We start from the raw sequence: 25,887 nt of genomic DNA, 5'->3' as shown, positions 1-25,887 counted from the left end.
TTTCTACAGCCAGTGAGAGGGCAGAGGCCCACAGTGGAGCAGAAAGGAGCGCTTAGTTGTGCACTGCTCAGGCAGCCGCCGCTCCTCTGTCTCCTACTGAGCGTTCTGGAAAGTCTACGAATCATATTTTGATACTTCCTACTGCACCTTTACATTCCCTGATTGTCTCCTTCATTTCTGTAAACTCCATCATGTCCTTTCTATATTCTACATATCTCTCATCTGTCTTTTACTTCTGTCCTTCCATTTTCTCAAACTTTCTATAAAAGACAACCTTTTATTGTCTTTATTATGCATATTTGAAATTCCCATTGTGTCAAATCCATTAATACTTAAAAAAAAAATTATTTACTTACTGTTGGGGATTCATCGAGGGTACAAACAAGCAGGTTACACTGATCACATTTGTTAGGTAAAGTCTCTCTTACAATTGTGTCTTGCCCCCAATAGGTGTGGCACACACCAAGACCCCACCCACTGTCCCTTCTGCCCTCTCTCTACTTTCCCCCCATCTCTCCCTCCTTTCTCTCTCTGCTCTCCCATTCCCTCACCCCCACTATATCATTAATTGTCATTAATTGTCCTCATATCAAAATTGAGTACATAGGATTCATGCTTCTCCATTCTTGTGATGCTTTATGAAGAATAATGTCTTTCATGTCCATCCAGGTTAATACAAAGTCTGTAAAGTCTCCATTTTTAATGGCTGAATAGTATTCCATGTTGTACATATATCACAGCTTGTTAATCCATTCAACAAGCATTTAGGCTGTTCTCACATTTTGGCAATTGTAAATTAAGCTGCAATAAACAGTCTAGTGCAAGTGTCTTTATGATAAAAGGATTTTTTTTTCCTTCTGGGTAGATGCCCAGTAATGGTATTGCAGGATCAAATGGGAGGTCTAGCTTGAGTTCTTTGAGGGTTCTCCATACTTCCTTCCAAAAGGGTTGTATTAGTTTGCAGTCCCACCAGCAGTGTAAAAGTGTTCCTCTCTCCACGTCCACACCAGTATCTGCAGCTTTGAGATTTTGTTATGTGGGCTATTCTTGCTGGGGTTAGATGGTATCTCAGGGTGGTTTTGATTTACATTTCTCTAATAATTAGGGATGATGAGCATTTTTTCATATGTTTGTTAGCCATTCGTCTGTCTTCTTTAAAGAAGGTTCTAGTCATGTCTCTTGCCCATAGATATATGTGATTGTTGGCTCTTTTCATGTGGATTAATTTGAGTTCTCCATAGATCCTAGTTATCAAACTTTGTCTAATTCAAAAGATGCAAATATCCTTTTCCATTTTGTACATTGTCTATTTGCTTTGGTTGTTATCTTCTTAGCTGTACAGAAGCTTTTCAGTTTATTTAAGTCCCATTTGTTTAATTTTGTTGTTGTTGCAATTGCCACGGCAGTCTTCTTCATGAAGTCTTTCCCTAGGCTAGTATCTTCCAGTGTTTTTTCTCTACTTTCTTTGAGGATTTTTGTTATTTCATGCATTAAATTTAAGTCCTTTATCCATCTTGAATCAATTTTTGTGAGTGGAGAAAGGTGTGGGTCTAGGTTCAGTCTTTTCCATGTGGATATCCAGTTCTCCCAGCACCATTTATTGAATAGGGAGTCTTTCCCCCAAGATATGTTCTTGTTTGGTTTATCAAAGATTAGATGGTTGTAAGAGTGTTAGTTTCAATTCCTGGTTTTCTATTTGATTCCAAATGTCTATGTCTCTATTTTTGTGCCAGTACCATGCTGTCTTGACCACTATGTCTTTGTAGGACAGCCTAAAATCTGGTATGGTGATGCCCCCAGCTTTGTTTTTATTACTAAGAACAGCTTTAGCTATACGGGTTTTTTTCTGGTTCCATAAAAACATAGAATCATTTTATCCAAGTCTTGAAAGTACAATATTGATATTTTAATAGAGATGGCGTTTTAATAGAGATTGCTTTAGGGATTATAGACACTTTAGCAATGTTGATTCTTCGCAGCCATGAGCATGGTATGTTCTTCCATTTGTTAATATCCTCTGTTATTTGCTTTCTTAGGATTTCATAATTTTATTTATAGAGTTCCTTCACCCCTTTTTTTAGGTATATTCCTAGGTATTTCATTTTCTTTGAAGCTATGGCGAAGGGAGTTGTGTCCTTAATTAGCACCTCATCTTCAATGTTATTGGTGTATGCAAAGGCTACTGACTTGTGGACATTGATTTTATATCCTGAGATATTACTGTATTTTTTGATGACTTCTGGGAGTCTTGTGGTTGAGTCTTTGGGGTTCTCTAAGTAAAAGATGATGTCATCAGCAAATGGGGAGAGTTTGACCTCCTCTGCTCCCATTTGGATTCCCTTTATTTCCTTGTCTTGCTTAATTGTATTGGCTAGAACTTCCAGCACTATGTTGAATAGTAATGGTGACAGAGGACAACCTTGCCTATTTCCAGTTCTAAGAGGAAAAGCTTTCAGTTTTACTCCATTCAATAACATATTAGCTGTGGGTTTGTCATAGATAGCTTCAATCAGAATTAAGAAATGTGCCACTTATGCCTATACTCCTCAGTATTCTAATTGGAAAAGGATGCTGGATTTTATCTAATGTTTTTTCTGCAGCTATTGACAAGATCATATGGTCTTTGTTTTTGCGTCTGTTATTACAGTGGATAATATTTATGGACTTGCATATGTTAAACCAGCCTTGCATTCCTGGGATGAAACCTACTTGATCATGATGTATGACTTTTTTGATGATAAGCTATCATCTATATTAGGCGTCCTCAAACTTTTTATTTTTTTTATTTTTTTATTTTTTTTTTTTATTTTTTTTTTTTTTTATTTTTTTTTTTTGTAGAGACAGAGTCTCACTTTATGGCCCTCAGTAGAGTGCCGTGGCCTCACACAGCTCACAGCAACCTCCAACTCCTGGGCTTAAGCGATTCTCTTGCCTCAGCCTCCCGAGCAGCTGGGACTACAGGCGCCCGCCACAACGCCCAGCTATTTTTTGGTTGCAGTTTGGCCGGGGCCGGGTTTGGAACCCGCCACCCTCGGTATATGGGGCCGGCGCCTTACCGACTGAGCCACAGGCGCCGCCCTCCTCAAACTTTTTAAACAGGGGACCAATTCACTGTCCCTCAGACCGTTGGAAAGCTGGACTATAGTTTAAAAAAAAAAAAAAAACAACAAAAAGCTATTAACAAATTCCTATGCAAACTGCACATATCTTATTTTGAGGTAAAAAAACAAAAGGGAAACAAATACAATCACACCGCCTCATGTGGCCCACGGGCCATAGTTCGAGGACCCCTGATCTATTGGCTAGGATTTTTTTGAGAATTTTTGCATGCCTATTCATTAGTGAAATTGGTCTGAAATTCTCCTTTTTAGTTGGGTCTTTTCCTGGTTTTGGTATCAGGGCGATGTTTGCTTCATATAACATTTGGGGAAGCTTCCTTCCTCCTAAATTTTTTGGAATAAGTTCTGCAGAATGAGAATAAGCTCTTCCTTGAAGGTTTGATAGAATTCTGGTGTGACGTCATCCGGACCAGGGTATTTTTTTGTTGGAAGATTTTTTTATTGTTTCATCAATCTCTGTGCTTGAAACTGGTCTGTTCAGGAGCTCTATTTCTTCCTGGCTAAGTCTGGGGAGAGGATGTGATTCCAAATATTGATCCATTTCCTTCACATTGTTAAATTTCTAGGCATAGAGTTTCTAGTAGTATTCAGAGATGATCTCTTGTATCTCTGTGGCATCATTTTCCCTTTATCATTTCTGATTGAGGTTACTAGAGATTTTACTTTTCTATTTCTAGCTAGTCTGGTGAAAGGTTTATCTATTTTATTTATTTATTTTTTTCAAAAAACCAACTCCTTGCTTCATTAATTTTCTGAATGATTCTTTTGTTTTGAGTTTCCTTGATCTCTGATTTAATTTTGTATATTTCTTTTCTTCTGCTGAGTTTAGGCTTAGATTGTTCTTCTTTTTCCAATTCCATAATTAATATCACTGAAGATAATTGAACCCAAAAGATTCAAGTTGCAATCAATTAAAAGCTGAGAATAAAGTCAAAATACAAGAAAGAAAAGAGTAATAGGCACATTTACTTCCTTCTTTCCAATATAGATGCCTTTTTTTGTTTGTTTTTTGTAACTGCCCTGACTAGAACCTCTGGTACCTTGTTAACAGAAGTAGTGAGAGCAGATCTCCTGTCTTTTTCCTGATCTAAGGGGAAAAAAATCATTCAGTTTTTACCATGAACTGTAAAGTTAGTTATGGGTTTTTAATAGATGCCCTTTAGCAGATGAGGGAAGCTACCGTCTATTCCTAGTCTGTTACAATTTCTCTTTTGTTTTTATTATGAAAATGTGTTGAATTTTGTCAAATATTTTTTTCATGTTTATTGTTATCACATTTTTTTTTTATTTTTCTGGTTGTTTTGTAGATTCTTTGGTCTTTTCTTCCTTCCTTTCTTTTTTTATATTAATATTAAATCATAGCTGTGTACACTAATGCGATCATGGGGCACCATATACTGGTTTTATAAACAGTTTGACACATTTTCTTTTTTTTTTTTTTTTTTGTAGAGACAGAGTCTCACTGTACCACCCTTGGTAGAGTGCCGTGGCGTCACATGGCTCACAGCAACCTCTAAGTCTTGGGCTTACGCGATTCTCTTGCCTCAGCTTCCCGAGCAGCTGGGACTACAGGCGCCCGCCACAACGTCCGGCTATTTTTTTGTTGCAGTTTGGCCGGGGCTGGGTTTGAACCCGCCACCCTCGGTATATGGGGCCGGCGCCCTACTCACTGAGCCACAGGTGCCGCCCAGTTTGACACATTTTCATCACACTGGTTAACATAGCATTCCTGGCATTTTCTTAGTTATTGTGTTAAGACAATTATATTCTACATTTACTAAGTTTCAGATGTACCCTTTTAAGATGCACCACAGGTGTAATCCCACCAATCATTCTCCCTTATCATGTGGTTTTTATTCTTTATTCTATTGTATTATATATTACATTGATTTTCTTCCATTTCTAGGATAAATTCTACTTCACATTTATGTATAATCTTTTTATATTTTTCTAGATTTGATTTCCTAATTTTTTTTTTTTTTTTTTTTTTTTTACAGAGTCTCACTTTGTCAACCTCGGTAGAGTCCCATGGTGTGACAGCTTACAGCAACTTCCAGATCTTAGGCTTAGGCGATTCTCTTGCTTCAGCCTCCTGAGTAGCTGGGACTACAGGCACCTGCCACAACGTCCGGCTATTTTTTTGTTGCAGTTTGGCCGGGGCCGGGTTTGAACCCGCCACCCTCAGTATATAGGGCAGGCGCCCTACTCACTGAGCCACAGGTGCTGCCCCCTAACATTTTGTTGAAGCATTTTATGTCTCTGGTTATGAGGGATATTGGCATAGCTTTTTTTTCTTGTCAAAGTCAGATGAGCCTGATGTAATAAGTTAAGAGTTATCCCCTGTCTTCATGTATTTTTGAAATAATTTGTGAAGGATTGATATTATTTCTTTTCAAACATTCAGCAGAATTCACTAGTGAGGCCTCTTGGGTTTGGCTTTTACTTTGCATTAACTCTTCAATTTTTAGTTCAGTCTCTTTACATGTTTTAGTCTATTCATGTTTTCTAAGATTTTTTTAAATCAGTATTAAAAAAAGTTTCTATATTTTTAGGTATTTATCTATTTCATTTAGCTTATCTAACTGGTTGGTATGCAATTGTTCATAATCTTTATAATCCTTTTAATTTCTGTAAGGTCTATGGTAACATCCCATCTTTCATTCTTGACTTTTTTCTTAGTTTGTCCATTTTGCTGTTGTTTTCATATAACTGACTTTGATTTCTACAATTTCTTTATTAATTTTTGAGTCTTTCATTAATCTCTAATCTTTATATACCTTGATTCATGTTTTCTTTCTTCCTAGGACCGGAGTGGAATCATGAAATGGTATGTATGGGAAGCCAACAGTGATGCTTTTGTGTTATGACAAAATCGTTTATAGCCATTATAATTATTTGGTGGTCAATCAGAATAAAAAAATATCCCAGAGTAAGGACACTTGGGTGTGGTATTATCTTAAATTGTTGGTCACAGAAGAGGACTGGAGTATTTTATATCTGTTGGGAATGGATCAGTTTCTATGTTAGTAAATATGGTGGCTGAATTTCAGTTAGGGCCAGAGAGGACATTAAGAGTGAAAAGTTTTATTCTCAGACCCCTGTGGCTTCACTTCTTTAATTCACCTCTCTGGATCCAGCTCAGTATCTTTATTTCATAGCTGCTTGTCATCTGACATGGAGGAGGCCTTATTAAATTCCAAAATACAACATGGAGACAGCTCCTTTATATTTACTGTATTTAATTTAGAATAAAATAAGCAAGGTCATTCTACAAGGTTTTCTTTAGATCCCAAAAGCCATTCCAAGCCCCAGGGACAGTGGTTTTGGCTCTATTGCCAATAATTAGTCTCTTCCTTTTCATCCAGTTTCAAAGCTCATGAGAAAAAAAATATATCTAAAGTTTCCAACCCATTTGGCAGCATTCAATTCCTAACAAAAATATGTATTTTCGTTTAGTGGTCATAACTTTTGTTTTTGCTTCTCCCCCTGGACTTCAGGCTTTGGACCAGGGCACAGGCTCTGAAGTTTTTTATACAGAGACCCAGGTCATAGCCAGGATGTGAAGCTCCACTCTCCTTTTGCCCAGAAACCAATATCTCTGGCCCCTCCCTGGAAGACTTACTGAGATGGAGAGTTGATCACATATCACATGGCATTTTAGAAGTAGCAAAGACTTTTCCTATGTATTATTTCATCTAATTTCATATTATTTTCATGAGATATCAAAAGAGTATTTAATTGTTCCATTTTTACAAGAGAAAACTGTGCTTTCCAGAGGTAAAGACATTCTCAAGGTCACACAGAAAGTAAATGGGAAGGAAACACAAATACATTTATATCCAGGGTCAGCAGTGTCTACCTTACCCCCTCCTCAGGCTCTTCAGGGAGTAGGGTTCAAGTACCTCAGTGACATGGAGGGAGAAAAATCCAGTGATGTTGCAGAGATGGACACAGGACGAAAGATGTGGAGGTCCTAATATTTTGTCATTCTTAGGAGTGAGATCTGGGTGCTGAAAAAACCAAAAGTTGTTTCTAAGACACTGAAGACTGTATTCCATGCTCCAGATCTGAGTAGAATGCTGCAAGTGTTTAGGGGTGAGGTGTGACAGAGGAGGAGTGCAGATATGATATTCCTCTGGTGTCAGGGAGTAATTTGCATAACTGATACAGCTTAAACCTGAGAATAGAAGGGAAGGAGGATCTCAGAACAGAAATGATATTCTGCAGTGAAGAGAATGCACTTATATCTCAGGAAGAATAGCTCAGTATCTGTTTTATCCTCTCACTCATCATCTGATAGCTTTGCAGGACCGCTCTGCCCTGCCCTTGCTGTAGAGGAGAAATAGTCACCATTGCTTACTCCTTTGTTTCTAATCAACATTATTGAATTTTTTATTATTTCAGAGCTAAGAGATGTCTGATGCTACTGGGGTAGGAAGAGGTTACAAGGTCTTTAAATCACTTTGTTCTTATGATTTTTAAGAAGTTTGTGTTTTCTTTCTTTTTTCCTTTTTTTTTTTTTATTGTTGGACATTCCTTGAGGGTACAATAAGCCAGGTTACACCAATTGTGTTTGTTAGGTAAAGTCCCTCTTGCAATCATGTCTTGCCCCCAGAAGGTGTGGCACACACCAAGGCCCCTCCCTTCTTCCCTCTCCCTGCTTTTCCTCTGCCCCCTATGACTGAATTGTCATTAATTGTCCTCATATCAAAATTGAGTACATAGGATTCATGCTTCTCCAGTCCTGTGATGCTTTACTAAGAATAATGTCTTCACTTCCATCCAGGTTAATACGAAGGACGTAAAGTCTCCATTTTTTTTAAATAGCTGAATAGTATTCCATGGTATACATATACCACAGCTTGTTAATCCATTCCTGGGTTGGTGGGCATTTAGGCTGTTTCCACATTTTGGTGATTGTAAATTAAGCTGCAATAAACAGTCTAGTACAAGTGTCCTTATGATAAAAGGATTTTTTTTCCTTCTGGGTAGATGCCCAGTAAAGAAATTGCAGGATCAAATGTGAGGTCTAGCTTTAGTACTTTGAGGGTTCTCCATACTTCCTTCCAGAAAGGTTCTACTAACTTGCAGTCCCACCAGCAGTGTAAAAGTGTTCCCTTCTCTCCACATCCACGCCAGCATCTGCAGTTTTGAGATTTTGTGATGTGGGCCATTCTCACTGGGGTTAGATGGTATCTCAGGGTGGTTTTGATTTGCATTTCTCTAATAGATAGGGATGATGAACTTCCAGCACTATGTTGAAAAGTAAAGGTGACAGAGGACAACCTTCTCTGGTTCTAGTTCTAAGAGGAAAAGCTTTCAGTTTTACTCCATTTAATAAAATATTAACTGTGGGTTTGTCATAGATAGCTTCAATCAGTTTTAAAAATGTGCTACCTATGCCTATACTCTTCAGTGTTCTAATTAGAAAAGGATGCTGGATTTTATCAAATGCTTTTTCTGCATCTATTGAGAGGATCATGTGATCTTCATTTTTGCCTCTGTTAATATGGTTGATAACGTTTATGGACTTGTGTATGTTAAACCAGCCTTGCATCCCTTAGATGAAACCTACTTGATAATGATGAATGACTTTTTTGATGATAAGCTGTAATCTATTGGCTAGGATTTTGTTGAGAATTTTTGCATCTATATTCATGAGTGAGATTGGTCTGAAATTCTCCTTTTTGTTTGGGTCTTTTCCTGGTTTTGTTATCAAGGTGATGTTTGCTTCATAGAATGTATTGGGGGAATATTCCTTCTTCCTCGATTTCTTGGAATAATTTCTGCAATACAGGAATAAGCTCTTCCTTGAAGGTTTGATAGAATTCTGGAGTGAAGCCATCTGGACCAGAGCATTTTTTGGTTGGAAGATTTTTTATTGTTTAATCTCAGTCATTGGAATTGGTCTGTTCAGGAGCTCTATTTCTTCCTGGCTAAGTCTAGGGCGAGGGTGTGGTTCCAAATATTGATCCATTTCCTTCACATTGTCAAATTTCTGAGCATAGAGTTTCTGGTAGTATTCAGAGATGATCTCTTGTAGCTCTGTGGGATCAGTTGTTATTTCCCCTTTATCATTTCTGATTGAGATTACTAGAGATTTTACTTTTCTATTTCTCGTTAGTCTGGCCAGTGGTTAATTTATTTTATTAATTTTTTCAAAAAAACTACTCCGTGTTTCATTAATTTTCTGAATGATTCTTTTGTTTTCAATTTCATTGATCTCTGATTTGATTTTGGAGATTTTTTTCTTCTACTGATATTAGGCTTAGATTGTTCTTCTTTTTCCAACTCCATAAGATGGCTTCTGAGTTTGTTGATGTGTTCTCTTTCTGTTTTTCCATTGTAGGCATCTAAAGTGATAAATTTTCCTCTCAAAACTGCTTTTGCAGTATCCCACAGGTTTTGGTAGTTTGTGTCTTCATTGTTGTTATGCTCAAAGTGGTTAACGATTTCCTGTTTTATTTCTTCCTGCACCCATCTATTATTCAACAGAAGATTGTTTAATTTCCATGCCTTTGTGTGGGGTTGAATGTATTTGTTAGAGTTGAGGTCCACCTTTAGTGCCTTATGGTCTGAGAAGATACAAGGTAAAATTTCAATTCTTTTGATTCTGTTGATATTGTTTTGTGTCCCAGGGTATGATCAATTTTGGAGAATGTTCCATGGGGTGATGAGAAGAATGTATATTCTTTATCTTTGGGGTGGAGTGTTCTATATGAGTCTATCAAGCACAGTTGTTCTAGGGTCTCATTTAAATCTTTTATATCTTTGTTTAATTTCTGTTTAGAGGATCTGTCCAGCTCTGTAAGAGGAGTGTTAAAGTCCCCTGTTATTATGGTATTATCAGATATCATATTGCTCAGACTGAGTAAGTTCTGTTTCAAGAATCTCGGAGCATTCAAATTGGGTGCATAAATATTTAGAATTGAAATGTCTTGTTGTTGTATTTTTCCCTTGACCAATATAAAGTGGCCATCTTTGTCTTTTTTGATTTAGTTGCTTTAAATTCACATGTATCGGGCGGCACCTGTGTCTCAGTGGGTAGGGCGCTGGTCCCATATGCCGGAGGTGGCGGGTTCAAACCCAGCCCCGGCCAAATTAAAAAAAAAAAAAAAATTCACATGTATCTGAAAATAAGATTGCAACTCCTCTTTTCTTCTGAATAGCATTTGCCTGAAAAATTGTCTTTCAACCCTTGACTCAGAGCTTGAATTTGTCTTTTGAAGCCAGGTGTGTTTCTTGCAGACAGCAAATGGATGGCTTGTGTTTTTTAATGCAGTCAACCAATCTATGTCTCTTCAGTGGGGAATTCAAGCCATTAACATTTATTGAGATAATTGATAAGTGTGGTATGATTCTATTCATCTTATTTGGTGAGAGTCCACTGCTTAGTTTTATCTTTTGCATCAGTGTGGAGGTTAGGTTCTGTCCTTTAATTTCTGAGTTCTTACTTTGCTGCTGATCCATTGTGGTGGTCAGTGTGCAGAACAGGTTGAAGTATTTCCTGTAGAGCTGGTCTTGTTGTGGCGAATTTCCTCACTGTTTGTATATCCGTAAATGATTTGATTTCTCCGTCAATTTTTAACCTTATCTTAGCAGGGTACAGAATTCTGGGCTGGAAATTGTTCTGTTTAAGTAGATTAAAGGTAGACGACCATTGTCTTCTTGCTTGGAAAGTTTCATTAGAGAAGTCTGCGGTCACTCTGATGGATTTGCCCCTGTAGGTCAACTGGCGCTTACTCCTGGCAGCTTGCAGAATCGTTTCTTTTTTCTTGACATTGGACAGTTTCATCACAATGTGTCTTGGATTAGCTCGGTTAGAGTTGAGGCGACCTGGGGTCCGATATCCCTCTGAAAGCAGTGTGTCAGAATCTTTGGTGATATTTGGGAAATTTTCTTTTATAATATTCTCTAGTATGGCTTCCATTCCTCTGGGGCATTCTTCTTCCCCTTCTGGAATTCCTATAACTCGTATGTTGGAACGCTTCATAAAGTCCCATAATTCTGACAGTGAATGTTCTGCTTTCTCTCTCTTCTTTTCTGCCTCTTTTACTATCTGAGTTATCTCAAGAACTTTGTCTTCTACCTCTGAAATTCTTTCTTCTGCATGGTCTAACCTTTTGCTGATACTTTCCATTGCATCTTTAAGATCCCTAATTGACTGTTTCAGTTCCTTCAGCTCTGCTTTATAATTTTTATATTCTTCATATTGTTCATCTCTTATTTGATTCTGTTTTTGGATTTCCTTTTGGTTATTTTCCACTTTATTAGCAATTTCCTTCATTGTTTCCATCATTTCTTTCATTGTTTTCAACATGTGTATTCTAAATTCCCTTTCTGTCATTCCTAACATTTCTTTATAGGTGGAATCATCTGCAGTAGCTAGCTCATGGTCCCTTGGCAGGGTTGTTCTGGAGTGGTTCTTCATGTTGCCTGGTGTTTTCTGCTGATTCTTCCTCATGAGTGATTTCTTTTATCTGTTTCCTTGCCCTAATTTTCCTTTCACTTCCTCTTGCTCTTTAAGTTCTCGTGCCTGTGGACTAAGGGTTACAGGACCAGAGGGGTGAGAAGGATGAAGAGCAAAAGAGAGATGAAAGAAAAGAGGACCGAGTGGTAAGAAAAAAAGAGAAAAAATAGAGAAAGGAGAGGGGGTGGGTAAAAGGAATATTGACAAAAAGAAGAGAGGCACAGAAAGAGGGAGACAGAGCAATATAGGTGTACAGTAGGGTACTTTGACACAACCTTAAAAAAAACCCCACCTTCTGGGGGTGCCCAGTTGGGTGGTTCCCTTGAGGTCAGCAGCTCTTTGCTAACCTGATCAGACACAGTACCCCACCTCCACCAAGTAGACAGGAAAGACAAAATGGTATAAATCATACCAAAACAAGCAAACAGAAAACTTTACAGGATAAAATTGGGTGAAAAACCAAATAATAGTGGTAGAAATACTAGCAAAAATGAAGTTCTAGTTATTGAAAAAGGCAGCAATGGGAAATTATAATTAAACTAGAAAAATTGAGAAAGAAAAAGGATCTGTATGGAAAAGGTTGAAATTAAAAAACAAAACAACATCAGCAACATCAAAATAAACAAACAAAAAAGCACAACCAAAAACAAAGCAGTATGTATATGTTATTGAATATTGTCTGGGCAACACGTGGTCTTCTGTTTATGAGATGTTAATCACAGTTCTGATACGACTGGAGGCTGCTGATTTCTCAAACCCCAGCAGGTAGATACCCTACATCTCTCTTCAGCCCACTGAAAAGGCACTTTGAACTTGTAAACTTGCTGAGCAGAAGCTTTTCCAGGAAAGTGCTTGTCGGTGGAATCACTGCTGAAGTGGCTATCTACTTACCCAGTGTGCCAAAACCGGTCTCACTCTGCCCCTGAGGGTTAGGGCTGCAAGGTGGCTCAGACCCCACCCTTAGGCTACTTGGTCACTGGGTTACCAGCTCCCACCTGATTCTAGCTCTGTGACCCTGAAGGCGGAGCTTGCCGGGGCAGATCACTCACAATGGCTCCCTGTGGCCCACAGCCAAACACTATTAGCTCCGTCTGGCTCAGCGTCTCAGACTGGGGCCCTAGACAACGGCCAAAATTCTCCACACTCCCGCTCAGGCTCTCCCCAAGCAGTTCAACTGAGTGCCAAGTCCAAAGACACCAAAACAATTCACAGGTAAGGCCCTTCTGTTTTGCAGTCTCACTGCTACTGAACTTACAGTTGCGGCGGGTTTAGACGGATTGAACACATGCGAGCACTTGCCATTTTTCCACTGTTTTAGTCCTCCTCTTGGGGTCCAGAAGTCTCTCGCTGACTCCCTGTATCCTCACAGGGGTGATGATAGGCAGATCCCACCAGCCAGAGATGCCTGGTGTCCTATCTCCCCAGACTCATGGTGCCCAGATGCGATGAATCTGTTACTCGGCCGCCAGTAGGGATCTAGTTTTATTCTTGTGCATTATGACTATCCAATTTTTTTCAGAAGCAATTTCAAAATACAGTGTCTTTTCTTCAGTGTATCTTCTTGTCTGTTTTGTTAAAGATCAGTTGATTCTAGGAATATGGCATTATTTCCAATTTCTGTATTCTTTTCCATTGATCTATGTGTCTATTTTTGTAATGGCAGCATGCTGTTTTGGTTATGATTTGATGCCTAATAGTATAATTTGAAGTCTAATAACATGATGTCTCTAGCTTTGCTCTTTTGCAAAGAGCATTTGGCTATTTGAATTTTATTGTCCATTTGAATTTTAGAATTTGTTTCTGATTGTGTGAAAAATGCCTTTGGTATTCTGAAAGGAATTGAATCTGTAGATTGCTTTGGTGTGGTGTATGGTATGGCCATTGTAACAATTTTGATTCTCCCAAATTGAGCATGAAATGTTTTCCTGTTTGTTTGTACCATCGATGTTTTCGGTCATAAATTTTTTCTAATTTTTCTCCTAGAGATTTTTTACTTCATTTATTAAATGCATGCCTAGGTATTTAACTTTCTTGGAAATATTTTTGATTGGGAATGAGTTCTTGATTTGGTTCTTAGTTTGGTCATTAATAGTGTATAGAAATGCTGTTTATTTTTCCATGTTGATTTTGTATCCTGAAACTTCACTGAATTTATTTATCATTTACAATGTTGTATGTGTTAAGAGTCATTTGGAAGAATCTTTAGAGTTTCCTAGTTATAATAACATTTATCTGCCAATAGATAACTTCTTTTTTTTCCAATTTGGAGGCCCTTTATTTTTGCTCTTGCCTAATTGCTCTGGCCAGGACTTTCAATACTGTGTTGAATGGGAGTGGTGAAAGTGGGCATCCTTGTGTCGTTACAGTTCCTAGGAAGAATGATTATAACTTTTCCCCTTTCATTACAAGTTTGGCTGTAAATGTGTCCTATCTGGCTTTTGTTATTTTGAGGTATGTTCTTCCTATATTTAATTTGTTGAGAGTTTTTATTATGAAGGAATGCTGGATTTCATTGAATGCTATTTCTGTATCTATTGAGAGGATCATCTGGGTTTTGTTTTTAAGTCTGTTTATGTGGTAAACCTCTTTACTCATTTGTGTATGTTGAACCATCCTTGTATTCCTGGATTAAAACACTCATCATTGCTGTGTATTATTTTTTGATGTGGTATTGGATTTTGTTTGCTTCTATTTTGTTGTGAACTTCTACTTCTAGGTTCATCAGAGATATTGGTCTGTAGCTTTTGTTGTTGTTTTATGGCTTTAAGATGGGGTGATACTGGCCTTGTAGAATGAATTAGATAAGGTGACCTCTCCTTGATCTTTTGGAACAGTTTCAGCAGGATGGCCAGTTCTCTGCATGTCAACTAGAATTTGTCTATAAACTCATTTAGTCATGGCTGTTTTTTTTTTTTTTTTTTTTGGTAATATTATTAATGACTGAATCTCACTACTCATTATTGGCCTTTTTACAATTTCTATTTCTTCCTAATTCAAGCTTGAGAGGTTGCTTGTTTCTAGGAATGTACCTATTTACTTTAGGTACTTTCTAGTTTGTGGACGTAAAGATGTTCGTGTTAGTCATGAATAATGTCTTTATTTCTGTGATATCAGTTGTAATGTCTCCTTTTCCATTTCTGAATGTGTTTATTTGAATCCTCCCTCTTCTTTTCTTGATTAATATGTCTAGTTGTATATCAATTTTGTTTACCTTTTTAAAGAACCAACTTTTCATATTTGTGATCCTTTGCATGTTTTCATGGTCTCAATTTTGTTTAGTTCTGCTCTCATTTTTTTTTTTTTGTTTGTTTGTTTGTTTTTTCTTTCTGCTAGCTTTGGGTTTGGTTTGTTCATGATTTTATAGTACATTGAGGTGTGAGACTAGGTTATTAACTTGTGATCTTTGTATATTTCTGATGTAAGCATTAAACACTGTAGACTTCTCTCTTAGCACTGCTTTTGCTATATTGCAGAGGATTGGACATGTTGTGTCTCTGTTTTAATTTGTATTGAAACATTTTTAAATTTCTATTATGCTTTTTTTTTTTTTTTTTTTTTTTTTTAATTTGGCCGGGGCTGGGTTTGAACCCGCCACCTCCGGCATATGGGACCGGCGCCCTACCCGCTGAGCCACAGGCGCCGCCCTCTATTATGCTTTTATGATTGACTCAAAGATCATTCAGGGGCAATTTGTTCCACTTTCATGTATTTGTATAGTGTTGAGATGAGAAAGCAAATGAGGAATCAGTTCCCATCTTGGAATTGATTTCTCACTTATTTTCCTATAGTCTTAGAAGATACTTGGTATGATTTTGATTTTTAAAATGATTATTGAGACTTGTTTTGTAGTCCATCTTGAAAACCTTTCCATGTATTGATGAGAAGAATATATATTCACCATGTGTTGACTACCACGTTCTGAAAATGTCTATTCGGTCCATTTTTGCTAGAGTCCAATTTAAATCCAGAGTTTATTTTCTGCCTTGATGATGTATCAGTTGGTGGTTGAAGTCTTCCATTACTTATTAAATTTTTTTTTTTTTTTTTTGCAGTTTTTGGCTGGGGCTGGGTTTGAACCCATCACCTCCGGTATATGGGGCTGGCACTCTACTATTTTGAGTCACAGGTGCTGGCTGCCTAAAGTCTTCCATTATTATATTGTTACCTATATCTTTTCTTAGGCTTAGTAGTATTTGTTATATTAATCTGGGTACTCTGATTTTGGGTCCATATATATTTAGGGTTGTTTATTTATTTTTTTTTTTTGTAGAGACAGAGTCTCACTGTACCGCCCTCGGGTAGAGTGCTGTGGCGTCACACGGCTCACAGCAACCTCTAACTCTCGGGCTTACGTGATTCTCTTGCCTCAGCCTCCCGAGCAGCTGGGACTACAGGCGCCCGCCACAACGCCCGGCTATTTTTTGGTTGCAATTTGGCCGGGGGCTGGGCCTGAACCCGCCACCCTCGGCATATGGGGCTGGCGCCCCACTCACTTAGCCACAGGCGCCGCCCTATATTTAGGGTTGTTATATACTCTTTTTGAATTGGTCTCTTTATCATTATGTAATGACTTTTTTTTTTATTTTTTGCTGTTATTGATTTAAAGTCTATTTTATATAATGTTAAGTCTTACCACTCCTGTTCACTTTTGGTTTCCATTTGTGTGGAATATATTTTTACACCAAAGTCATAATGTTAATTTTCACCTAGTTGTTTTGTAGTCTTAATTGTGTAATTGTTTTATAAGGCTTGTGAGTTTCATAGTTTCACATTTCTTTGTGATGGCAAGTATCAACTTTTCATATTCATGTTTGGAATCCTCCTTTCTTCTAGGGCCAATCTAGATGTGATAACTTTCCTGAGTATTTTTACTGGGAAAGGCTTTTTCCCCCCATCATTTATGAAACTTAGTTTATCAGTATATAAAATTCTTGGCTGATAGTTCTTTTTAAGAAATTAAAAATTTAAAAAAGTCCCTAATCTCTCATGGCTAGTAAATTTTCTGCTGAGAAATCTGTTGTTTGTCTGGTGGTCTTTCCTTTATAGGTCACTAGATACTCTTATCTTGCTGCATGTAAATTTTTTACTTCATATTGACTTTATTCATTTACTTATTTATTTTTTACTTTTTGAGACAGAGTCTTGATCTGTCACCCAGGCTATAGTGCAGTAACATTATCACATCTTCCTGCAACATCAAACTCCTAGATTCAAGTGATTCTCTTGCTTCAGCCTCCCTAGTAGTTGGGACTATAGCTGCATACCACTATATTTGAGTGTGAAAGGCCCACATTGACTTTAGACAGTCTGATAGCTATATGTTATGGTGAAGTTCATCTGCCAATGTATGTAGTATCTGTCTGGCATTCACTGAGCCTCATGTACCCTGATTTCTAAATCTCTTTCAGGATTATGAAAGATTCCTCCCCTTGGTCCTGCAACATTCTGTAGTTATGGCAACAGAATTTGTCTTTGGGGTGTGCAAGCACACAGCCTCCTTTCTCCCTCTGCAACCCTCCAAAATTCATATATTAAAATCCAGTGTGACTGTATTTAGAGATGGAGCCTCTAAAAACGTACTTAAGGTTATATGAGTTCATGAGGATGGGGCTCTGATCCAGAAAGGCTAGTGTCTTATCAAAAGAGACTCCAGGTTCAGTGCCTATAGTCAAATGGCTAAGGCACCAGCCACATACACTGGATCTGGAGGGTTCAAATCCAGCCCAGGGCTGCCAAACAATGACAACTACAACCAGAAAATAACCTGGCGTTGTGGTGGCTGCCTGTAGTCCCAGCTAGTAGGGAAGCTGAGGCAAGAGAATCACTTAAGCCCAGGAGTTGCAGGTTGCTGTGAGGTGTGATGCCACAGCACTCTACCCAGGGTGGCAGCTTGAGGCTCTGCCTTAGGAAAAAAAACAAGAGACACCAAAGAGCTTGCTCAGCTTGCTCTTCCTCTCTCTGTCTCACACAAATTTCTTTATTATTTTTCTGTTATATTTACAAGTGAACTCAATCCCATAGAATTTAGTTTACTTGATAGGAGCTAATATATAGCAACACAGAACTAAAATTAAAATCTAAATGGTGTCTGTGTGTGTTTATACCAAAGGGAAAACCAGAATAGCCTTGATAGTGGTGTCTGACATCTAAAAAATGAGAATTCAGTAAACCTAACCCTTGTCTCCCCGAAAGCACAACTTGTTTCATGAGTCACTAACACAGCTTATTGTGTTTAGTAATTAGTAGAACAAATACATATTATTAAGTTGAGACACATTGATGCCTTTTGCTTTATGAATTTATTTTTGCATAATGATCCAAAGTAAAATGTAAATTTTGCTTTTTATTTTATTTTTAATTGACATATAATTCTACATATTTATGGGGTACAGTGTGATGTTTCCATGCAAGCATACATTGTGTAATTATCAAATCATGGTAATTAGCATATCCAGCACTTTAAACACTTGTCATTTCTTACAGATTAGCACATTGAAAATCCTCTCTTCTATTTTGAAATATGCGACATGTTATTATTAACTCTAATCACTCTACTATGTAGTCGAACACCAATACTTCACCTGACATTTTTAATGCCAAAATTATTTTGAGAAAATAAACACAGCCATATGAATATATTAATCATGATTACACTGCTAGTGTATGGAGAGACAGGATTTGAACTCAAGATACTCTAGATATGAAATATCTATTTGGAGCATATGCTGTTGATGACAGTTTCTCCTTAACTCTTTGTTGAATAAGGTACATGCTAGGAAAGCTCATTCTTTAGTGAGCACAATAATATAGAAAGGTTGTTGAAAAGTTTTCCTTTTTCTTCTTAGTCAGTGTCAGAGAGAACTGGGTTATGAGGATTTGGCAGGAGTATTATCTCAACATTGTCATACTTTATGAAGTCTCAGTCATTTTTCATTGGGATTATGGAAAATAATGAATCAAATTTGCCATGACATGTAAGGAAAATATTCATTAGAACATAGCATGAGGCAGTTCGTACATCTTATTGCTAAGAAAAGGATGCTCAAATAGAAAGAAGGAAGATGGCAAGGAAATGATGGTTAAAATAGCACCAATGAGTTCAGGTGTATGACATGCACCCAGGCAAGCAAGAGGTGCTGCGGAGAAGTGGCCACGTATGCAAGAAGGTTTAGGTACTCAGTTAGCACAGAGTCATGCGGCCTTGACATGCTGTAGTATTGAAATATGGATGAACACGATGTCGAAAATGTGTAGAGAACTTATAGATGAGAGACCCATGGTCTGTAACATTGAAAAATGAGACAGTGCCAGCAACATAGTCTAGGAAAACCCCAATACGATTAGGAGGGACAGTCAGGGAGAGGGGCAAAGGATCAGAAGAGCAAGAATCCTGAAAAGCAACATATTGAGATTTATGTTTTAACCCTATAACCCAGTAGCCATTTCTAGGTTGATAATGTACATCTGCTGTGTTATGAACCTCCTCATTGAATGGGAAACCGTGTTTAACATACACACCCAGGATCCAAGAACGTTTGTCGGTCACATCTACCTCCCAGTAACCTTTCCCTGATGTGAAACATGGAGAGCCCAGGATATCATAATTGTCCTCTATCAATTCTTCGGGGTCCCAGTCATCCTGGCCAGATCTCACTTCTCTGTTATCTGAAGAAATGATGACATTTGAATCGTTCATTGGAACCAGCGTCAGATAAACTGTAGGAAAAAAATACCCTCGTTCACAGGTTATTGGGAGGGGTAGGTGTATGTGTGTCAGAAGAAGAAACGTGGATCTTAAGACATGAGATCTACCAGATATAAAAGATAATAACATAGTGGGTTGTCATAGTGTGACTTCTCACCCAAGTGACGGCGGGCTTCTCTCAGCTCTGCATTGACATACATCTCTCCTACAGATTTGAGGAAAAAGAGGAGACTATGGTAGAACAATGAACTCATGAATGAAAGGATGAACTGGGCACCTGGCCATTCCCCACTGAATATGACCACATCACCAATGCACATCAGTCCTCACTTATCTCCTCTATCCGTACCTAGAAACTGTACCCTCTCCCCCATTTACCCCATGCCACCCCTAGATTTCCACAGCCATCCACTTGATCTAGCTCTCCTTACTTTTAAGCACTTGCGGCAATCCTCTCAGATCAGGCAGTGGAAATACTTTCCTTTGTTCCTTGGGAAACGTTTTTGGCTTCTTCAAGGTCAAGGTTTCATACCTATATGAAAAAAATTGACCTCTATAGCTCTAATCTTGTGTCCCTTGAACATCACTGACTTTGTATCCTTTCACCCCACTGGTGCACTTGACCTCTCTACCCTGGAGAACCTGAGAAGGGAAAGTACCGACTCCTGACCCTGGAGCCAGATGAAATATGCTCATGTCCACCTTTCCATGTATTCTCTGGGTGACCATGGAAATGTCTTAACCTCCTCAGATGCACAGTTTCTTCCTTCTAAAATGAAATAATTAACCTTTCCATCTCTATCTCCTTGAAATCATAGGAAATCATGAAATGGATTTTAAAACAAAACATTTTAGTGACTTAAAAAAAAATTAGTTAATTTTGAGCCAATTGTTGCTATGGATGTGAGGTTGTAGAACCTGGTACCTGAGTTTTTGAGACATATGAGGTGTGGAAATTCTATCTGGAGAGACCCAGGATCTTTAATGCCTATTCCCAGTAGGAAGTTCCATAGACAATATCTGAGGTTTCAGGTTCTCTGGGAAAAATTACCAACACTCATCAAAAAAGATATTGTGAGCACCAAGTTAAAACTAGTCTGAATTTCATGTGTTTGAAAAAGCTTGATACTACCAAGTGGGTGGGCAATTGTAGACACAAGGATGCTGCTTTTCCATATTCTTCTGAAGTGGATGGATCCATTAGATCCTTGGAGCTGAACAAGATGGATCCATTGCTTACACCAAAACCAAAATACTATTTTTAGGAATTTACATCTATTTTTTGAAATCTAAATCGAATGATAAAGAAGGCCTGTCTCTCTTATTCCTAGGAGAAAAATATAAATATATAGGAATTATCCAATATGCAAATCTGGGTACATTGTAGACAGAAAAGATGCATCTCTCCCACAGTAGGTCAAGCACCTATTAAATAGAGTAGTAGAGTACGATATAGGTATAAAAGGTGATATAACACCTTATCCCTAATACCACTACTGATGCAAACTCTGTGTCTTCTACCACCTAAATTTCCTAACATAGAATGTGGTCTATTCTCAATAGTTACAAAGCACTCAAACCCAGATTTGTGGCCAGATATTTAAGATAACACTAGAGCTAAATTTTCCTCCCTAGGAGATCTTTTATTCTATTGAACACCAGACAATTCTAAAGATTACAAATTTATTCTCACAGCACAAAAGGACTGTCCCTGGTCAGGTCCCACACATACCTTTTTATCATGCCATTCACATCCTAGGAAAAAGAGAGAAAATATAAATTAAGAAATAATAGAGACGGCGGCTCCTTCAAGGAAACACAGCTCGTGCACACTGAGCCCCGCCGCCGCTGCTACCCGTGGGGGAGATGCAGGGCGTGCTGGCCTGGGCCCGGCTCAAGTCTCTGCTGAGGCCCCGCCACAAAAAGAGGGCCGAGGCGCAGAAAAGGAGCGAGTCCTTCCTTCTGAGCGGACTGGCTTTCATGAAACAAAGGAGGATGGGCCTGAACGACTTTATTCAGAAGATTGCTAACCACTCCTATGCATTCAAGCACCCAGAAGTTCAGTCCATCTTGAAAATCTCCCAGCCCCAGGAGCCTGAGCTTATGAATGCCAACCCTTCTCCTCCACCAAGTCCTTCTCAGCAAATCAACCTTGGTCCATCATCCAACCCTCATGCTAAACCATCTGAGTTTCACTTCTTGAAAGTGATTGGGAAAGGCAGTTTTGGAAAGGTTCTTCTAGCAAGACACAAGGCAGAAGAAGTGTTCTATGCAGTCAAAGTTTTACAGAAGAAAGCAATCCTGAAAAAGAAGGAGAAGCATATGATGTCAGAGTGCAATGTTTAATTGAAGAATGTGAAAGACCCTTTCTTGGTGGGCCTTCACTTCTCTTTCCAGACTGCAGACAAATTGTACTTTGCCCTAGACTACATTAATGGTGGAGAGTTGTACTACCATCTCCAGAGGGAGCGCTGCTTCCTGGAACCACGGGCTTGTTTCTATGCTGCTGAAATAGCCAGTGCCTTGGGTTACCTGCACTCTCTGAACATTGTCTATAGAGACTTAAAACCTGAGAATATTCTGCTAGACTCCCAGGGACACATTGTCCTTACCGACTTTGGACTGTGCAAGGAAAACATTGAGCACAATGGCATGACGTCTACCTTCTGTGGTACACCTGAGTATTTGGCACCTGAGGTGCTCCATAAGCAGCCTTATGACCGGACTGTGGACTGGTGGTGCCTGGGGGCCGTCCTGTATGAGATGCTGTATGGCCTGCCTCCTTTTTATAGCCGAAACACAGCTGAGATGTACGACAACATTCTGAACAAGCCCCTCCAGTTGAAACCAAATATCACAAATTCTGCAAGGCACCTCCTGGAAGGCCTCCTGCAGAAGGACAGGACAAAGCGGCTTGGTGCCAAGGATGACTTTATGGAGATTAAGAGTCATGTCTTCTTCTCCCTAATTAACTGGGATGATCTCATTAATAAGAAGATTACTCCTCCTTGTAACCCAAATGTGAGTGGACCCAGCGACCTGTGGCACTTTGATCCCAAGTTTACTGAAGAGCCAGTCCCCAACTCCATTGGCAGGTCCCCTGACAGCATCCTCATCACAGCCAGAGTCAAGGAAGCTGCGGAGGCTTTCCTAGGCTTCTCCTACGCACCTCCCATAGACTCCTTCCTCTGAACAATCTTGGGGTTGCTTTTGAAGGATTTTGTGTGTTTTAAATGTTTTAGTTAGCCTTTTGGCGGAGCTGCCGGCTGACAGGACATCTTTAAAAGAGAATTTGCACATCTCTGGAAGCTTAGCAATCTTGCACACTGTTTGCTAGAAGCTTTTGGAAGAGCACATCCTCAGTGAGCTCATGACATTTTCATTTTTATTCTTACTTCCAATGTGGTGCTATCTCTGAAATGAGCATTAGAGTGCCGCCTTAGATACAGGAGTCTTGTCAGAAGGAAGGCAGTGTTCTAAGAGAAGGTTCTCCTGCAGGTTTATCTAGGCTATGATAACGAATATTATGAAATGTGCCTTTTCTGAAGAGATCGTGTTAGCTCCAAAGCTTTTCCTGTTGCACAGTGTTTCAGTTCTTTACTTTGTCCTTGTGGACTTACTCTGTGAACAGTGGAATGAGTGTGGTATGCTTGATCACAGATGATGGATTTTGTTATAAGCATCAATGTGACACTTGCAGCACACTACAACGTGGGACATTGTTTGTTTCTTCCACATTTGGAAGATAAATTTATGTGTAGACTTTATTTTTTGTAAGATACAGTTAAAACTAAATTTATTGAAATGGTTTTGCAATGACTTATATTCAGATGCTTAAAGAAAGCATTGCTGCTACAAATATTTCTATTTTTAGAAAGGGGTTTTATGGACCAATGCCCCAGTTGTCAGTCAGAGCCGTTGGTGTTTTCATTGTTTAAAAATGTCACCTGTAAAATGGGCATTATTTGTTTTTTTATTTGCATTCCTGATAACTGTATGTATTGTATAAAGAAAATCTGTACATTGGGTTATAACACTAGTATATTTAAACTTATAGGCTTATTTGTAATGTAAACCACCATTTTAATGTACTGTAATTAACATGGTTATAATATGTACAATCCTTCCCACCACACAGCTATTTTTGTGTGTGATAAACCAATTTTGGTTTGCAATAAAATCTTCAAAAAAAAAGAAATAATAGAATCTCCTCACTTAAAAAGCTGTATCACATTTCCATCAGTGCCTGGTATGCTAAGAATGGAGAAGGCTATAGATGTAAAAGTAAAAATAAAACTCAGGCCAATCATCCAGAAAACTCATGCGAGGTGGTCAAGTTCCCTAAAAAGTAGAAACAACTTTCAACCATCAGGGAGAGGTTTCTAACATGTGAAGATGGGACATGTTTATAAGAGAAAGAAGATGGCCATAATTTTTATTTTTGCCCAAATGTACATGGTTCCCATGAGATGATTTAAATAATTCATGATTCTTTGATTTATTCAACAGATGTGTAAACTGATTCACTATTATTTGCCAATCACTGTGCTTGGTTTTGGAGACTCAAAGATGAATTAATAATAGTTCTCAGGAAGTTTACATAGTTTTTGTAAAGGGTAGCATACAAGCAAATAAGTGTATGAAGTATAGATGTTTCTCCAGCCACTTTAAAAAATTCTATACATTAACTATTATTGACCTCATCCAGTCCCTCAAATTCAATACTCATATATGTGCAGTTGATTTCCAACTCTCTATTTTTACTGAAATTTGTCAATTAAATGCAGTTTAATACATTCAATAATGAAGGAGCTACTAGGATCAACAACTCAGGATGCTAATCTGTAGCACCAGCCACTCTGTTTTGTCTTGTATATATCATCCAGAATTTTACATCTACTCAATTAACGTCCTAAAACTTCAATGTTTAACCTAAACTCAGTCTCTACCTGCCCAGTTTAATCTACATCCTTAAGGACTTCATGTTATCTACTCTTCTTTATCGTCACAGATACTGATTTATTTAGTAGCAATGTATAGAGTTTTGCTCTTTGTATTATAAATTTTATGTTGTATATGACATAACCAAATAAAACTGGATGGAGTAGTAAAAATTATTTTATAAAGAGCAATTATAACTTCAGTCATAGCTGAATTGTGAAACTTAAACCTTATCATCAACATCTGGTATATATTTTTCTCCAAATGCTACTTGTTACTCTATATAGATTTTATTTTCCATACATGAAGGAAATGTGAATCTCCCAGAAGAAGGGAGAACTTATAAGTTTTTACAAAAAATGTTTTGAATTGCAAATTGCACATCTGTCTGCATGGGATCAGATGCCGTTCTTCAAAGCACTACTGCATTCTTGCTCGAAACACAGGCATTTCAGATACTAATTTTTTTTTTTGCATTTAACCACAAACATTTATTGAGCATGGTAGGTTCTAAAAATAAAATAATGAGCAAAACACAGGAATGGTATGTTTCCAACCTCAGAGAGCTTGTACTGTAATGGTGTGATGTAAGATATAGTCAGTTACACTGAGAAGTGATATGAAGAAAAAGTCCTCTTAGAATAAAGGGAGACTGTAATAATAAGATCTGCAGGAGGAGACAAAGATGAAGGAGTAGTTAAGACTTCACAACAGGATGTGAAAAGGCCTATTCATTAGCAGATACAAATTGAAGTAGGATTAAGTAATATGCTGCTTGCTCAGGGTGGCTCACACCTGTAATTCTAGATCCCAAAACTTTTAGGAGGATACCTTGAGGCCTTGACTTTGAGACCAGCCAGAGAAACCAAAAGAAACTCCATTTCTACAAAAAATACAACAATTAGCCAGGCATGGTAGTGTACTCCTGCTGTCTCAGCTAATCAGGAAGTTGAGCCAGGAACATCAGTTGAGCCCAGAAGTTTTAGTATGCAGGGGGCTACTAGCCTGGCAACAGAGCAAGAGTATCTCTCTAAAAAGAAGAAAAAGAAAAAAGAAGTGGCACACAATCTGGCCATGCTAAAAATACACACATGTGGAAAGAAGAAGTGAAACAATCAGTAGAAACATAAACTATGGCAGATTTTAAACAGTCTGAACACTGAATGTGCCCACTTGCCATCAGGAAAGGCTTAACGGGATTAAGCGTAACTTCTACTTGAGTTTAAAGATGAAGCAAACATATGTGGACACGCAACAAAAAAAACGAAAACACCTCACATAAAAATTATATTTTACTTTTCTCTAAACTCAGTACACATAGCAGCAGTTTAGGGAAGAAAATAAATGAAAAAATAAAGAAAATGCCATGAAGGCTAAGTTGAACAGTTTGATGAGAATATTTCAGATTGTATATGAAACCAGCACATTGTACCCCTTGATTGCACTAATGTACACAGCTATGAGTTAACAAAAAAAATAACAATAATAATAAAAAATTAAAACAAAAAGAAAAATGAAAGCAGCCTTCTTGGGGAGGAGGGTGAAAATCCAGAGAAAGAAGAAAATACCAAAAATATCTATTTTACAACTGAAATTTATGAAACATAAAAAAAAAACCAACAAAGGAGAACCCATGCTCAGGAAAAATTACC

General features: G+C 38.1%; 2 protein-coding genes across 5 annotated transcripts in view; one reads left to right on the top strand and one right to left on the bottom strand.

The window, feature by feature from the left end:
- Positions 1 to 17,919: 17,919 nt before the first annotated feature.
- The window catches only part of LOC128565028 (tripartite motif-containing protein 5-like), a 47,604-nt gene continuing 39,636 nt past the window's right edge, over positions 17,920 to 25,887 (bottom strand). For 3 of the 4 annotated variants that reach the window (XM_053561222.1, XM_053561221.1, XM_053561225.1), the window contains exons 5-8: positions 21,027 to 21,049; positions 19,726 to 19,826; positions 19,452 to 19,499; positions 17,920 to 19,305 (exon numbers count right to left, since the gene is read on the bottom strand). In XM_053561222.1, coding sequence (XP_053417197.1) covers positions 18,770 to 19,305; positions 19,452 to 19,499; positions 19,726 to 19,826; positions 21,027 to 21,049 — 708 coding nt within the window. In that variant the 3' untranslated portion in view covers positions 17,920 to 18,769. The remainder of the gene's footprint in view (positions 19,306 to 19,451; positions 19,500 to 19,725; positions 19,827 to 21,026; positions 21,050 to 25,887) is intronic. The other variant, XM_053561224.1, reaches the window with a different exon arrangement.
- LOC128565029 (serine/threonine-protein kinase Sgk1-like) lies at positions 21,056 to 23,634 on the top strand. Its single transcript, XM_053561226.1, is given in 1 exon segment — positions 21,056 to 23,634. A coding segment is annotated over 1 exon segment (1,326 nt). The 5' UTR covers positions 21,056 to 21,160; the 3' UTR covers positions 22,487 to 23,634.

Source organism: Nycticebus coucang, chromosome 14 (genome assembly GCF_027406575.1).
Source record: "Nycticebus coucang isolate mNycCou1 chromosome 14, mNycCou1.pri, whole genome shotgun sequence".
NCBI lineage: Eukaryota > Metazoa > Chordata > Mammalia > Primates > Lorisidae > Nycticebus > Nycticebus coucang.
Note: the sequence above shows the minus strand (reverse complement) of the source record. Positions and strands in the feature narration are given on the sequence as shown.